Source organism: Nymphalis io, chromosome 2, assembly GCF_905147045.1.
Source record: "Nymphalis io chromosome 2, ilAglIoxx1.1, whole genome shotgun sequence".
Classification (NCBI taxonomy): Eukaryota; Metazoa; Arthropoda; class Insecta; order Lepidoptera; family Nymphalidae; genus Nymphalis; species Nymphalis io.
This window is the reverse complement of record NC_065889.1, coordinates 11,779,051-11,796,500: the sequence shown is the minus strand read 5'-3', so window position 1 is coordinate 11,796,500 and position 17,450 is coordinate 11,779,051. Positions and strand designations below refer to the sequence as shown.

General features: G+C 36.3%; 1 protein-coding gene across 1 annotated transcript; it reads left to right on the top strand.

The window, feature by feature from the left end:
- Positions 1–112: 112 nt before the first annotated feature.
- LOC126776385 (probable phospholipid-transporting ATPase IIB) lies at positions 113–17,388 on the top strand. Its single transcript, XM_050498877.1, has 19 exons — positions 113–293; positions 362–464; positions 951–1,153; positions 1,537–1,779; positions 5,133–5,353; positions 6,276–6,483; positions 6,784–7,006; positions 7,957–8,146; positions 8,342–8,457; positions 9,215–9,352; positions 10,667–10,840; positions 11,175–11,345; positions 11,416–11,604; positions 11,684–11,870; positions 12,178–12,353; positions 12,597–12,701; positions 13,349–13,475; positions 14,428–14,631; positions 15,340–17,388. The coding sequence occupies exons 1-19, from the start codon at positions 241–243 to the stop codon at positions 15,474–15,476; spliced, it is 3,168 nt and encodes a 1,055-aa protein (XP_050354834.1). The 5' UTR covers positions 113–240; the 3' UTR covers positions 15,477–17,388.
- Positions 17,389–17,450: the final 62 nt, after the last annotated feature.

The window sequence follows — 17,450 nt, the reverse complement described above, 5'->3', positions numbered from 1 at the left end:
AAAACACAATTTCGGACTAGATTGTAGGAATTTATATAGTCTAAGTGACAACATTGTGTACGTACTTTATTGTAATTTTATTTTGTCTTTCGTTTGACAGTTAATACTTTATAGTTTATATGTTGTCAAATGCATAGTTGATACGGCAGTGTTTTTATACATAGCAAATAAAAAGTGTTCAAAATTCAACTAATATAATGTATATTGAAATCAAATAAAAAGTTATATATCATATGAATTATGGAGACTACACCGCTTTTGACACGGCCTAAAAAGAAGTCAATATGGTCGAGGTAAGAAAGCTTGTTTGTTTTTTTTGTTGACCAAAACATCTTTGTTTATTAAAACATTTTAATTTTAGATTCAATTTCTCGAAGTTTCGTAAACGTGAATTATGTTCGAGAGTAATATATTTAGGACAATTGCCTGAAGAAGAATATCCTGCTAACTATGTTTGTAATCAGGTAAGGCTGACCTCGTTCGGTCGCGTGCTTAGAGAATAAAGAATCTATTGAGATATGGAGAGATCCATATTATTACGTTAGTAGTGTGTATAAATTAAAGCTAATTAGAAGTTGAGTTGTGCTGGTTTGCCTTTTGTTAGACAATTTTTTGATAACAAATTGAACTATAGCAAATCATATTGATAAGAATTTACTGCACCAAACTTTTTGTATAGAAATATAAATTGTTTTAAATTCCAGTCTACATCAAAATAATTATTAATTATGAAAACCTTTTATATATGTGTAAATTAGCCATTTAAATAAATAACATTTTATATTATAATACAAGTCAAGTTCTTAATAATATGTATTTTTATTGGATTATTTTTAAAATGAATTGCATTTAAGAGAATTGATAATATATATGCAATAAATAGATAAATTTACTGATTTGTTATTAACTCAGTAGTATGTGACAAAGTAATATTTTATCTTTTATTTTAGAAATACACCCTCATCACATTCCTACCAATTGTTCTGTTTGAGCAGTTTAGGTTTTTCTTGAACCTATATTTCTTGGTGATGGCCCTCAGCCAATTCATTCCTAGTATTAGAATTGGATACTTGTATACCTACTGGGGCCCTCTTTGTTTTGTCCTCTCTGTGACACTCTTCAGAGAAGCTGTCGATGACTTTAGAAGATACAGGTATGTTGAAACTTCTGTTAGGTGGTTTCTTTGTTAATCCTAAAGCAGTCATTTATAGTATTTATATTATTATTTATTCTAAATAGGTTCTATTAAATTTCTGTTGTACTTATTATGGATAACAATAAATATTTATTACAATCCAGATACTAAGTATCATATAAATGTTTTAATTTAAATGTTTATTATTGTTTTTAATTACATTGCTTGAAAACACTTATTGTACTCAGCATTTGTAGAATAATAACACATAAAACTTAGGGTTTACACTCGGCATAAACAACTATATTGTCCAATAAAATAGCTTAAATGCCACTTAATCTATTGACTGTATACAGAAAAAAATTGGTCACTGCATCAATCAGTGAAAATAATTGTTACAGACGAGATAAGGAAGTAAACAGGCAGCGATATGAACGCATAGTGTTAGACTCCGATATAAACGGATACCGTCCATTCATCACAGAACATGTTCCCGCATCAACACTACGTGTGGGCGACATTGTAATGCTTCACAAAGGACAACGAGTACCAGCTGACATGATTTTACTTCGCACCAATGAGACCATGGGAACAGTTTTTATAAGAACCGATCAGCTTGACGGTGAAATAGATTGGAAATTGAGGTAAACTTGCCATATTCATTGAAAATATTTATTTTTATTCAGAAACACCTAAAATGTTGGTCTTCTGATAATATAGTATAAATGTTATTTATGTCTAATAAGATTATATCTTATAGTAACAAATATTAATAGGCAAGGCATACTTTTAAATAAAAATAATACATTTTATGTATGAATAACAAAAGTTGTATCTATTATAAACTTTATATATATCGACTAGAAAGTTTGAGACAATTAAATGAGCCTACTTCAACACAGCTTATTTTAAATTTATTATATATTTATATAATTGATTTCATTAGAATATAAAATCAATATTCCATTAGAATATCATTTAATAGTGTCATTCAAAGATTATACTTTTTATCAGAGAAAGCACTCAATGGATTATACATCACATTTAAGTCGAATCAATTAATTAAGTGTCAATTTTCAATATTAAATTGAAATTATAACTTAATTCTGCGGCTTCGGTCTGGGCACATCCCATGCAATAAGTTTGCATTTCTGATGCGGAAATCAACTTCTCCAAACTGCTCAACTTGTAATGTACCTGATGATCTTTTGCACGTATTGATGGAATGTGCTCAGAACGAATCCCTTAGAACTAGACTTAATTTGGATATAAAGTCTGTTGGACAATGCAATGTCATTCTGTCAGATCCGACGTCAAATCTCGCAAAAATGTTGTCCAAATTAAGTCTTAGATCTGTGATTAATTAAGGTATTTTTAAGTTTAATATATTATATTTTGTACCCTCCTAAGAATTCTCAACCAGGGCGGCATGTTCGCTTATGCGAAAAAGCCTTTTTTTTTTAGAATAAAATAAAAAAAAAAAATTATAACTTCAAATGTTTGATGTAATTCCTTTTAAAAGAGTATTTAAAATAAAACTTAATTGAGTTAAATATTCTTTATCGAATCGTTTAGTAGAACATATTTTAAAGCGAAGAAAGCAGTCAAAGATCTGATTGCTTTGACTTGACTTTGACTAAGACAGGGTTTGTTTAAAATCGGACTGTTAACTAACTAGTGACATTAGATGAATTTGTTTTTTAATGAGCGCTAATTTATTCTTCATGTGTTTTGTTGTCGTTTATTTTCGTAAATTGAACTTTAATTTAGTTTAATTACGCGCGGTTTTTACTTGCGTTAAGCATTGCGTTAGGATTGCTAGAACGTTAAGGATTGCTAGACCTTGAGATTAGCGCGCTTCAACAGTTAAACTATTCAGCTTTATATATATTCGTCAAAAATGTTTTACTGTAGTGATTATGTCACCATCGCTTTATGAATTTTCTTCGAATCATCTAACATTAATTGAACATGGTGAAAAATAAATTCAAATGATTCAAACATCTCGATATTACATATCTTTCATTATTAGTAATGTTAAATGTTACTGTGACACTGGAAATGGTGGTAAAACGACTGGTGGTAGGGCTTTGTGCAAGCTCATATGGGTTAGGTACCACCCACTTATCAGATATTCTACCGCAAAACAGCAGTACTTGGTATTGTTGTGTTCCGGTTTGAAGGGTGAGTGATCCAGTTTAATTACAGGCACAAGGGACATAACAGCTTAGTTCCCAAGGTTGTTGGCGCATTGGTGATGTAAGCGATGTCTATGGGCGTTGGTGACCACTTACCATCAGGTGGCCCATATGCTCGTCCGCCTTCCTATTCTATAAAAAAAAGTGTATTGGCTGGGTATATAAAATACATACAGTATATTGATTAATAGTCTTAAAATAATTCGAATAAATCTTCCAGTCGAAAGTGTTACCGAGGCATAAAATTTTATAATTCATGAATCTATTTCAATGGATATGAAGTTGTATAAAACTGTATTTATATACAAAAAAAAAAAACAATACATAATTCGCTCTTTAATGATATCTACAGAGCTGTGAGTCAGACCTCACGAGCCTAAATTCGACTAAAAAGTTGTTTTCACGATAATTTTTTTGCGTCAAGATATTGACGTAGCTATGTCTATGTTAATGTATTATGTAGATCTTAATCTTTACTAATATTATAAATGCGAAAGTAACTCTGTTTGTATGTTACGCTATCACGCTTAACCACTGAACCAATACCCGCCAGAGTTCACAAACTAAAGCCAGGCAGTTATCGTACTAGGGCCCGTAAAATTATCGTACATGGATCTAAATTAACGTACATCAGGATAATGATCATAAAATACAATAATATTATACCAAATCACAACAATATATTTTAAATAACTTGTAATTGTAGTTGAAATCAGCAATAAAAAAAAGCAAGAACCCAAAAATACGCAATATATACGGCAAACATGAACTGCCAACACTCCACATCAAACCAAGATCGGTGCTCTTTACAGACAACACCAACCAATAAAAGGATATGAGCGGCTGCAATGACAGTAAATACAATTGTAATTGATTAGTGTAATTATCAAATTTTGCATCGCAAAGGATATTATCGTACTTGTACGATAATATTATGGTACCGTTGTGAACCCTGATACCCGCTCCTAACCCGCTAACACTCGGGCATAAACTAATTATTTATATGTCTATATCTATATCATTATATGAAGCTGAAGATATTTTGAATGCGCTTATATCAATCAGTATGAATTGTTTTTTTTTTTTGTGTTGAATAGTCTGTCTATCGAAAAGAGGCTATATATCATCGAGCTATCCAAAAGAGCGGAGAAAACGCTACTGCGTTTAACGCGTATGAAACCGCTAGTAGCTTGTGTATAAATAAAATCGATGTTTATTTTTGTTATAAATCCTTATCGATGGGTTTCCCGCTTTTTATGATAACAATGTTTATGTTTTAACTGTTCGTTTTAATAGAATGGAACAAACCTCTTTGTACACACACAGTCATAGTCGGCTTTTACATATATAGTATTATATATAAATATTTATAAAATATATAGATAGTTCGGCTTTCTAACGTTTATCCCAATCCAAAGTATTACGGAAAAGAAAATTGTAATGTATTAAAAAGTATTAAGACAAAACAGGTAGGTCAATAAAATATTAGATTTTTATAAACAACTGATAGTATAAATATATATATGTATTATTTCTCTGTCACTGGCTGTACAAAAAAATTGTTACAAGTAAATTTTAATTTTTTTATATCTAAAAAAAATAATGTATAAAAAATCTGAAAAATATCCTAACTTATTTAACAAAAAAATCATGTTTTGCTCGTAACCTGTAATTCCACGATGAACTCGAACATCATGTTTCTTATAATATAATTTTACGTGAAACATTAAAAAGCAAGGATTTTAAAAATATAATTTAGATAAGTAATTTAGTAAAAATATTATCTTTTATTTTTCAAGAATACCACTGCCTACGACGCAAAAACTTCCCACCGACGCTCATTTGCTGGACATTAATGCCCAACTTTTCGTTGAGAAGCCAGAGAAGGATATACATTCGTTTATCGGCACGTGCACTCGTCTGGACGAAGAGGAGAGCGACTCCTTGGACATAGAGAACACGCTGTGGAGCGGCTGTGTCGTGGCTTCGGGACAGGCTACCGGACTCGTCATTTACACGGGTAAGGTGTTACCAATTTAATATTTATGTAAATGTAAAAATTCAGTTATATTTTTTTCGTCAATTATGAGATTTTTTTATTTCAATGTTAAGTTAGCCTATGATTGGTATATATTTTGTTATACTATTTTTATATTTTTATATATATTAGAAAAGGGAGACAATAATAATTATATTCCTGACTTAAATCTTCAAACTATCTCTTCAAGTTCTGTAATTTTTTCTCATCAGTAATATATACTTATATACAGTAACAGCCTGTAAATGTCCCACTGCTGGGCTAAGGCCTCCTCTCCCTTTTTGAGGAGAAGGTTTGGAGGTTATTCTACCACGCTGCTCCAATGCGGGTTGGTGGAATACACATGTGGCAGAATTTCGATGAAATTAGACACATGCAGGTTTCCTCACGATGTTTTCCTTCACCTCCAAGCACGAGAAGAATTATAAACACTAATTAAGCACATGAAAATTCAGTGGTGCTTGCCCGGATTTGAACCCACGATCATCGGTTAAGATTCACGCGTTCTAACCACTAGGCCATCTCGAGCAACCGACACGTTCATTGCTAAACCGTTAAATAAAAACATTACTAAACAGTTTTAAATTGAGGTTTTTGTATTTACTATAAAAATACCATCGTCTAACATGCGTCTCCTTATTCGGTTACGAACATCTGAGTCAAATACGACGACATATTAACTTCACACCCTATCGGCATTAGCGTCTAAAAACACGCAGTGACTGTATTCTGTGCAGCAGCTCGCAGCACGTTTTCGACAACGCAACACAAAGATAAATTCAAAAAAGTCATCATCTGTGAAAAATTAAATCAAAGCAAATAAAATTTGAGTGCTTACACAATTAAGCGCATCTATCGCTTTACACCGATAGATCAGTGATACAATATAATTTGTATTTCGTAGGTAGTGAAACTCGCAGTGTCATGAACAACGCGGCACCACGTTCGAAAGTCGGTCGGCTAGATCTACAAATCAACGACTTCACGAAGGTGCTGTTCGTGGCCACGATGTTCATATCCCTCCTACTCATCGTGCTGAAGGGCTTCGACGGCCCGTGGTACTGGTTCATGTTCAGATTTGTACTACTGTTCTCATATATCATACCTATAAGGTGAGTTCAATTACTATGTTATATTTTTGCGTACACAGAAATTTTCAACTCATTTTGGCGGGTTTGGTTACGTTTTTTTTTTGTTTTTTTAATAGGAATGTTTGTTGCTGATTTATTGTTTATCTTAATTTGAATATGGAACACTATGGTCCTACAAAAGATTTAAAAAAAATGGGATTTTAATGTTAAACTGTAAATAAAATGTTATATATTTGAATATGATTAAAAAAGTCGTAGACGTATGTAATTATAACAGGAAACTTTTTGTGCTTTACTTTTAAAATCTAAAATTGTCCACAGCCTGAGAGTCAATTTAGACATGGGCAAAGCATTCTATTCCTGGATGATCCAACGCGATAAAAACATTGAAGGCACCGTGATGCGTTCCACCACCATACCCGAGGAACTCGGCCGGATACAGTATCTACTGGCAGATAAAACCGGCACACTGACGAAGAATGAAATGTTCTTCCAGAAGCTTCACCTCGGAAACGCCCTGTTCGATAAGAATAATTTTTATGAGGTAATTTATACGTAAGAGTTTTATGAAGATCAGTTATTAAATAATCAAGGACGAACGTTATGTATAATAATAATAATGCACTATTTATTTACACCCAAAAATATACATATTTATATACTCAACTATCATCAACTGATAAATGTCCAAATATTGTTCTCTGTTTGTGTGGGTGTGTGTGTGTGTGTATGTATGAGTGTGTGTAATGTGCTCTGTATCACATACTCAATTTATCATGAACACAATATTTTTATATATTTTTACAAGATCGCCTTTAAGTCATTTCAAGTAAATAAAAATATATTATTCATATTATTGTTCTACTCGGGTATAAGTAGATTATTGATTAACAATAACGAGTGTAACGCTTCTATATGAAATATTTACTGGTGGTAGGGCTTTGTGCAAGCTCGTCTGGGTAGGTATCACCCACTCATCAGATATTCTACCGCAAACAGCAGTACTTGGTATTGTTGTGTTCCGGTTTGAAGGGTGAGTGAGCCAGTGTAATTACAGGCACAAGGGACATAACATCTTAGTTCCCAATGTTGGTGGCGCATTGGTGATGTAATCGATGGTTAACATTTCTTACAATGCCAATGTCTAAGGGCGTTTGGTGACCACTTACCATCAGGTGGCCCACATGCTCGTCCGCCTTCCTATTCTATAAAAAATAAAAAAATAAAGCAACAGACATAATAATTAATTTTAATGGTTTGTCTGCATCGACAAAATAAAGATTAGCTTAATAGTAGGTCGATATCAGTATATAAAACTCATAGCATCTATAAATAAGTGATGTTGGTTACTACAGAAATTTAAAAAGAAAGGTTTTTTTGTAATATCTGCTATTACTTCCCATTTTAAAACTTTTCGTACATAGTTTTTATATAAATATATTGTAAATATGGAGAAATTTATAATTTTAATAAATTTAACTTTAATGTCTACAGGTAGAAGCGTTCCTAACGCAACACATAACCAACGATGCCCCGTCCCTGCCAACGTCCCCGGTGTCGGGGGGAGAGGCGATGGCGCCGACACCACGACAAGTTTGGCAAGCGGTGCTCGCACTGGCTCTGTGTCACAATGTCACGCCAGTGTACGACGTGGACGACCAGCGAGCTGACGAGGCCCAGTCAGGTGTTTTTGCTGTCGACTAACTCTGTAGTTGTAGTATATTCGTTATATAGAAGGGTCTTCAAATTACGGTTCGTGAGGCCACACTAGTCCACGAATAAACCAATCTGGACTAAAGATAATAAATAAATACTAAAAATGTTTAATAGTTAAAATGTTAAAGTTGAAAAATAAACTAACATCTTTTTTTTTGTCTAGATATGGGCAGTTCCGTAATGTCAGAGAGTTGTGGGGGGGCGGTTCCGCAGCAACAGCTGTGTGACTATCAAGCGGCCAGCCCGGACGAAGTAGCACTCGTCAAGTGGACTGACATGGTATTATATATATTTATTTATTATTTATATGCATATATGGTATGGTATTATATAAGAATTATATTTGTCCTTTAGATGTCCCTTAGAAGATATTTTGAACTTTTAGTTTTACCGATAGTAATGGCTGACGTTTGTATGAAACTGATTGATAAATATTTAGCCATTTTTTGTCATCATTCAAGATTTTCAAGTGAAGAGCTTTCGTTAAAGTTTTACCGTTTATCATAAAGTAAAATGATAACTAACCTATTACCCAAAGCTTTCTGTTAACGCAGATCAAATAATTATTTGATTTTGCCCTTTCATAACATGTTTGAGTCTGTTCATATGTCCACGTTTTGCTTAATATCGTTTTAAACATTTGACTGATGGTAGGGCTTTGTGCAAGCTCGTCTGGGTAGGTACCACCCACTCATCAGATATTCTACCGCAAAACAGCAGTATTTGGTATTATTGTGTTCCGGTTTAAAGGGTGAGTGAGCCAGTGTAATTGCCAAGGTTGGTGGCGCATTGGCGATGTAAGCGATGGTTAACATCTCTCATAATGCCAATGTTTAGAGCGTTAATGACAACTTACCATCAGATCGCCCATTGACTCGTTCGCCAACCTATTTTATAAAATATAAAAATCTCAATAAAGGCGTTTTTGTATGAATATCAATCAATCAATCTTTTGTTTTTAATTGTTCACATACATACACATTTTTTATTCCCGTAGCTGCATTAGACTTCAGTTTTCTGAATGGTTTCCCAACAGATGGGCGTGTCGCTGTACCGACGCGACTTGCACAACATATCCCTGAAGCTGCGCGCCGCCAACGAGATCGTGTCGTACAACATCCTGCAGCTGTTCCCCTTCACCAGCGAGAGCAAGATGATGGGTATTATTGTTCAGGTAAACATTGATTTAAATAACAGTAAACAGTAACAGCCTGTAAATGTCCCACTGCTGAGCTAAGGCCTCCTCTCCCTTTTTGATGAGAAGGTTCGGAGCTTATTCCACCACGCTGCTCCAATGCGGATTGGTGGAATACACATGTGGCAGAATTTCGATGAAATTAGACATATGCAGGTTTCCTCACCTATATGATGTTTTCCTTCACTGCAAAGCACGAGATGAATTATTATCACAAATTAAGCACTTGAAAATTCGGTGGTGCTTGCCCGGGTTTGAACCAACCATCATCAGTTAAGATTCACGCGTGCTTACCACTGGGCCATCTCGGCTTTAAAAAATATATTTTGTCTAAATGTTGGTAGCACTTCATAAGTACTTGTAAAAGTATCTATTTGAATATAAATATTTGATTGAATTAATTTGGTATATTCAATTACGCAATATTATAGTGTCTATCTCGTTGGTCTAGTGGCTACATGTAAGGCCGCATACTCGGAGGTCCTAGGTTTAATTCCCAGGTCAATAAAAAGTTATTGGGTCTTTCAGACAGAAAATTCTCAGTAGCAGCCCGGAGTCTGTAAGTTGTAAGTCCCGTGCCTCGGAAAATCATGTAAAGCAGTTGGTCTTGCGCCTGAACTCTTTCCGATCGTGTCGGATTGCCGTCCCATCGGATTATGAGAGCTAAGGAATACAGAGTGCACCTGTGGTTGCGCACACACTTGTGCACTTTAATATCTCCTGCGTAGTTGGCTAATCTCTCTTGAGATTGGCCGTAGTAGCCAAAATCGATCTGGAGGACATTATTATAGTGCAAATAAGTGTGTTTAAAACAGACATTTATAATACTTTGATAATCTTATCTCCCGGCTGCTACTGAGAATAGATTATATTACTTGGTGGTAGGGCTTTGTACAAGTCCGACAGGATAGGTTGGTAGGACCACCCACTTCACACATTCCACCGCCAAACAAAAATACTTAGTATTGTTATATTCCGGTTGGAAGGGTGAGTGAGCTAATGTAACTACAGGCCCAACGGGCATTACATCTAAGTTCCCAAGGTTGGTGGCGCATTGGCGATGTAAGGGATTAATACTTTTTGCACCGCCCATGTCTATGGGTGGGAGTTACCAATTACCACCTAAATATAATGTCTTATATAAAAAAATATAACCCAGCCAAGAAGGCAGTTGTAAACTCAAATAATATATAATCGAATTATACATAAATCAGTGTTTTAAGTAATTAGATAAGTTAAAATTTTTGTAATTAGTTTTAGTTTGTCATTGCAGTGTTTTTTTTTTTATCACAGGAAGAAAACACTCAAGCGATCACGTACTACGTTAAAGGGGCAGACGTGGCACTGGCGAAGCTCCTGAACTCGTCCTGGCTCTCGGCGGAGTGTACTAAGTTAGCGGCTGAAGGTCTACGCACGCTGGTCGTCGCCAAGAAGACTCTGACCAAGAACGAGTACTTGGAATTTGAGGTGATTAAATATGACATGCCCTGCGTTAGCTTAGTGAGCTTCAAGTTTCATCATCTTACTTACATACATCTAAAACTTTGTTCACGGACGAGTCGAATATGAGTTAGAAATATCGATCTAATTTATCGAGCACTCGTATTACATAACATAACATACCGAAATGTATAAATAGCGTCATTTAACACGACTCAGAGTTTTACACCCTTTAATAAAAACCTAATCGTTTATCGAATGAGGGCAATGATAGAGGGGGCTCCTAGAAATCCATACTAGTGCTTTAAATATCGAAATGATCAATGAGTAATCAAGATAATCGTCCGCGGTCGGGCCGCAGAGCGAGTACAAGGAGGCGCGGCTGAGCGTGACGGCGCGCGCCGAGCGCACGGCGGCGTGCGTGGCGCGGCTGCAGCGCGGCCTGGCGCTGCTGGCGCTCACCGGCGTCGAGGACCGCCTGGCCGAGCGCGTGCCGCACACGCTGGCGCAGCTGCGCGCCGCCGGCCTCAAGGTAGCGCCGCCCGCCACTCCCCCCCCCCCCCCCACACCACACCTCCGGGGTAACCGCCCGCGCTGTGCAGATCTGGATGCTGACGGGCGACAAGCTGGAGACGGCGCTGTGCATCGCGCGCTCGCTGCAGCTGGGCGGCGGCGCGCGCTGGCTGGCGGCGCCCGAGTGCGTGTCGCGCCGCGCCGCCTACGCGCTGCTCACCTCGCTGGCCGCCGACGCCGACTGCACCGACCTCATCCTCGAGGGGGAGACGCTCGAGGTGACTCGCTGACCCGACTTCGGAAAGAGTAGAGTAGCCGATTCCGGAGGATGTCCGACATGACATAATTCTCGCGTAGGTTTGTCTCCGGTCGTACGAGGAGGAGTTCGTGGAGCTGCTGTGCAAATGCTCGGGGGTGGTGGTGGCGCGCTGCTCGCCCACACAGAAGGCTCGCGTGGCACGCCTGTTGCGCGCTAGAGGACTCGTCGTGGCCGCCGTGGGGGACGGCGGGAACGACGTCGCCATGATACAGGAGGCCGACATGGGTGAGTGCGTAAAGTGGGGGTATATAATGAGGATAAATCAAACTTTTTGTGCGTCGAATGCTTTTATAAGCGGTTTTGACTTATCATTGGAGCTTATATCTAAATCTGTATCAAGAATAGGATTAATCAAATAGTAAATTAATTGATCTAATACACGAACATATGGAAATGACATTTACATCGAATGCAAACGCTCGTAACTCGTCGTACTCACAAGGAATCGTGCACGCTCGCATGAAAACGTACTACGCATATATAATATAATATGGCACAAGCAGACGCCATAGTAACGCGGGCGGGGTCGCAGGCGTGGGCATCGAGGGCGCGGAGGGGCGCGCGGCGTCGCTGGCGGGCGACGTGAGCGTGCGCGCGTTCGCGTGCCTGGCGCGCCTGCTGCTGCTGCACGGGCGCCGCTCGCTCATGCGCTCCGCCGCGCTCTGCCTCTTCATCGTGCACCGCGGCCTCATCGTGTCCACCATGCAGGTAGCGACCTCACATGTACAGCCCCGTACTCACTTGCAATATTTAAAAATTATTGAAATATTGAAAAATATAATTGCATTAATATTGAACTAACATAGTGGTTTTAAGAAGTAAGATAAATGAGCTCCGAACAAATTGCATGGAATATGTAAAGTTTATTTATTTTTTTCTCGCTGCCATTGGAATATAATATAGTTCTAGTAGTAGTAGTAGTAGCGGTTGTATGTTTTGATCTGTTTCTAGGCTGTGTTCTCCGTAGTATTTTACTTTTCGTCGGTGTCACTCTACCCTGGATTTCTTATGGTCGGTTATGGAACTGTTTTCACTATGCTGCCAGTATTTTCATTAGTAAGTCACCTATAACGTTATAACGTTAGTATAAGTTTGTGTACCGTGTGCAGGGGGTGGGGGGGGGGGGGTTCATTTATATCGTGGAAAATAACTTTGTCCTTTTAAATTTTCGACAAACCTAAACATCTCCAGTAATTTCAAAATCTATGCAACAAACTTATAAAGGAAACATTGACCCGAAATAGAATGTCGAAATAAATTGACGCGCCGGTTGGCGTGGTTAGTATATACCTGCCTTTCACGCCGAAGGTTGTGGGTTCGATTCCCACCCAGGACAGAAATTTGTGTGCATGAACAATGTCTGTTTGTCCTGAGTGTGGGTGTAACTATCTATATAAGTATGTATTTACAAAAAAAATGTGTGAATAATGTCCCAGGGTATTATTATTATTATTAATGTAAAAAAACCTTTGTTTGCACCTTTGTTTTTGAGTTGACGTTAAATTGACAACAGACATTGCACACTCGAACTTGTATATTAATAATAATTATATGTAAATAAAAAAAATACTGCAAGACTTTATATCCAAATTGAGTAACCCGCTATCACGGTACATAATTTCTGATGTGCGTATTCTTATATTATAGTTTTTTGACGAACAATCACCCATTTCTTATATACTTAAACAATTATGTTTTTATAGGTATTGGATAAGGATATTTCGAGTACAACAGCACTGAGGTACCCGCAGCTATACAAACAATTGACAAAGGGTCGACAACTATCGTACAAAACGTTTTACATATGGATCGGAATATCTATTTATCAAGGTAAGGCTTTTGGAGAACCTATACCGTTTTTTTAGATTTAATTTATAACATCACGCTTGCCCATAATTATGCCTGATGATGGTAGTAAGTGATAACGCAGTCAAATTTGGAAGGTGCTCGCCTTGAAGATATTGCTCAGGACATACAGACGCTTGAAGTGGATACCGCAACTTGGCTTTGATCATGAGAAATGAGAAAGGAAAACCCTTCGTGTGAATGGGTGATTCCACCCTGACGTGAAGGTGTAGGTTCACACGGCGCCTATTCCTCCGCTCATAGAACTCCTTTTCATACTCTTCTCTATACGACCGACATGACCAGCACGTTTTGCGTCGATATTCTGAACTGTGAAAATTAAATCGGCGATATATCGTAACGTGGAAGCACGTGAAATGGTTCTTTCTACTCCTGTACTCTTTTCTTTCTTTTCTTGATTATGAGAGTGAAGGAATGGAGAGTGCACCTGTGTTTGCGCACACACTTGTGCTCTCTATATGTCCTACGCAGTTTGGCTAGTCTCGCTTGAGGTAGGCCACCGTGGTCGAAATCGGTCTGAAGTACGTCATCATCATCATATAACACAGTTGTTTAAATCATGAGCCGAAATGGCCTTGTGGTTAGAACGCGTGAATCTTAACCGACGATCGTAGGTTCAAAACCGGGCAGGCACCACTGAATTTTCACTTTGCTTAATTTGTGATTATAATTCATCTCGTGCTTGACGGTGAAGGAAAACATCGTGAGGAAACCTGCATGTGTCTAATTTCATTGAAATTGCCACATGTGTATTCTTCCAACCCGCATTGGAACAGCGTGGTGGAATAAGCTCCAAACCTTCTCCTCAAAAGGGAGAGGAGGCCTTAGCCCAGCAGTGGGACATTAACAGGCTCTTACTGTTACTGTAAATCAAGCGAACTGAACTTGGCATGTCTCATTTAATGTTCCTAACTAGGCGGTGTAATAATGTACGGAGCGCTGGTCCTCTTCGAAGAGCAGCTGATCCACATCGTAGAGATCAGCTACACGGCGCTTATCCTGACGGAGCTGATCATGGTAGCGCTGACCGTGGACACCTGGCACCGCCTCATGATCCTTGCGGAACTGATCAGTCTGCTCATGTATACTGCCACGCTGCTCATCTTTACCACCTACTTTGGTTTGTATATTGCTCATTAATTAAATAAACAGTGGTAGTATTCACTCTTAATAGTTTTGAACTTCATTCAGACATTTTAGACCCTGAATTCTATTGAAGTATTTAATGCGTTATCACAATCGCTAAATGAAAAAAAGCACTTGTTGAGTTATTGTATGATTTTTATAAAATTAATGCTTCTTTATTTAAAATCTTACTAATCGTGTTTGTTTGTGTTTAAGCTAGATTAATAAGTACTTACCGTTTTATTAACTTTAACAACTCAAGGGAGTTAATAATATATAATAATAATAATATCCTGGGACATTTTTCACACACGGCCATCTGATCCCAAATTAGGCTTGTACAAAGCTTGTGCTATGGAAACCAGACAACTGATATACTACATATACTACTTTTCTTTTGTAAATACATACTTATATAGATAACACCCAGACTCAAGACAAACAGACATGTTCATGCACACAAATGTCTGTCCTGGATGGGAATCGAAACCACAACCTTTGGCGTGAAAGGCAAGTATCTACCAACCACGCCAACCGGCTCGTCCAGTTAACCACTTCTTAACCCAAACTTAGTTTTGATTCAAGATATAAATATATTATGTATACATACATATGTTTTCTACTCGCGTAATTCTAATTCTGCGTTCGTACGTACGTGTCATAAATAAAAAAGCACTAGAGAATGTGTTTTTCCATCAAACAGACGCGGATTTCATACGACACTGGGACTTTTGGTGGAAAGTGACAACGATCACGCTCGTGTCCTGCTTGCCGCTCTACATCGTCAAGCACATGCACAGGAAATGGAGCAACCGCCAGTACAAAGACATACAGAAATAACGTAATTATTATTATTAGTCATTTATTAGAAACGTTTTGAACAAATTAGTCGTACCTTTGTATTGTACCTATATATATTATGGTGTTATGAGACTAATCGATTGACATGTGATACATTTTAAGCAATACTGATGGAGAACCCGCTTCCATTGCCGATAAATTTTATCGATCGATAAAGTCACCACACTAATCTATCGACATCGATAAATGGCTTCAATCGACATTCGAGTAACACCCTTATAGGTTTTATTTGTAACATCTTTCTTATTCTTTAGTATTAATATAATAGTATTCGATTCAAATTTATTTTCAGTCTAATTTCATTTAAGCTTACTTATGTATTCTTTTCAAGTATTATGTTCAAAATGTAACAGGGAAATATATATCTGATTATTTTATATATTAATATTACTATCAATTTATGATGTAACCAAATTAATATAATGTGTTCAAAATTATAAGTGACAATTGCTAGAATGTTCAGTGCCTTTTATTGTCAGTATTTTAAAATTATACTATGATAAAAAATGACGTATTTGAAAAAAATTGGCTGCCCCATTTCAAAATGAAAAACCATTGGTTCGAAATTATTTTCATGTAATTTGGTTATTTACTCATTAATATTTTTTTATATATATCGATTTACTTTTTTTATTAAGTTATTTTTAAATAGAATTCAATAATGGCTTAGGTTTTGAACTTGGGCAGTAGAAATATTTTATGTTTATTATATTCAAATTTATATTAGTGTTAAAGGCTCGCTACTCGCAAGGAAGCGGCAATAACACGTGGAAGCAGGATAGCATATTTGGCGGCATGTGACGCTCTTTATCGCACTTACGTGCCTCATAAAACATCATGAAAGAAAAAAACAGTGTAAAGAATTGAATGATTAAATTAAATTTGTAATCATTCAAAATTAAATAGATGAATAATATTCTGTAAATGACATAAGTTACACAGACATAATTTTAAAACAATTCCTAAAATTTTCATTTTAGGAACTGTTTTAAAATTATACTAAGATGTTATTAAACTACAGTTCTGCAACATGTGTATTCCACCAACCCGCATTGGAGCAGCTTGGTGGAATAAGCTCCAAACCTCCTCGAAAAAAAAGCGAGAGGAGGCCTTAGCCCAGCAGTGGGACATTCTCAGGCTGTTACTGTTATTAAAATACAAAATAATCTCAAAAAAAAAACCTTGTTACACACCAATTACATAATTCAAACTTCGTACTGACGTCAGTTATTAAGCCCGCAGGCAGCGAGTCTTTAACTATTTTGTAAATGTTTCTGTGTAAAATTATTATTCAAATTTAGATGACTCATATTTACTTTATAATAAAACAAATTGAAATGACAATTTCTAAAAATTTGCAATTACAATTCGTTGTATTCAGAATTCTGAATAGTCTTATCTTTAATTAAAAGAATCACAATCAAATGAGTGTATATCTTATGTAAAGAGAAGTTAAGACTCAAATATTATTTACAATAATATTACTGATCTGTTATCAATATAAGATAAAATAAGAATGAATAGTTTTTTTTTTTGTTTCGAATCGTCAATATACTTTTGGTTTATTTTTGCGATTTCGTTTTATCTTCTACAAAACATTGAAATTTATTTTTGTTATAAATTAGATATTAAATGAAATATTACTGTGATTTCAATATTCGATATATAGTTGTAAGGACAATTTATTCCATAACATATAAATATAAGTAATTAATGACAGTTATCAAGGTACAAAGTGTGTTATTTGTGATACGTATATTTATTTGATAGTTTATAAATGCGTTGGAGATTTTTTTTTTGTTTAAAGTATTTATTCATTATCAATATATACATTATTTTATTTTATGTTACTCTCGTGACGATTGTGTATGACACAGTACCTAATAAAATATTAAAAAAAAAACGGTTTTTTTTTCTTAACTGCAACGACATCTTGATTCTTATTCCATAGTA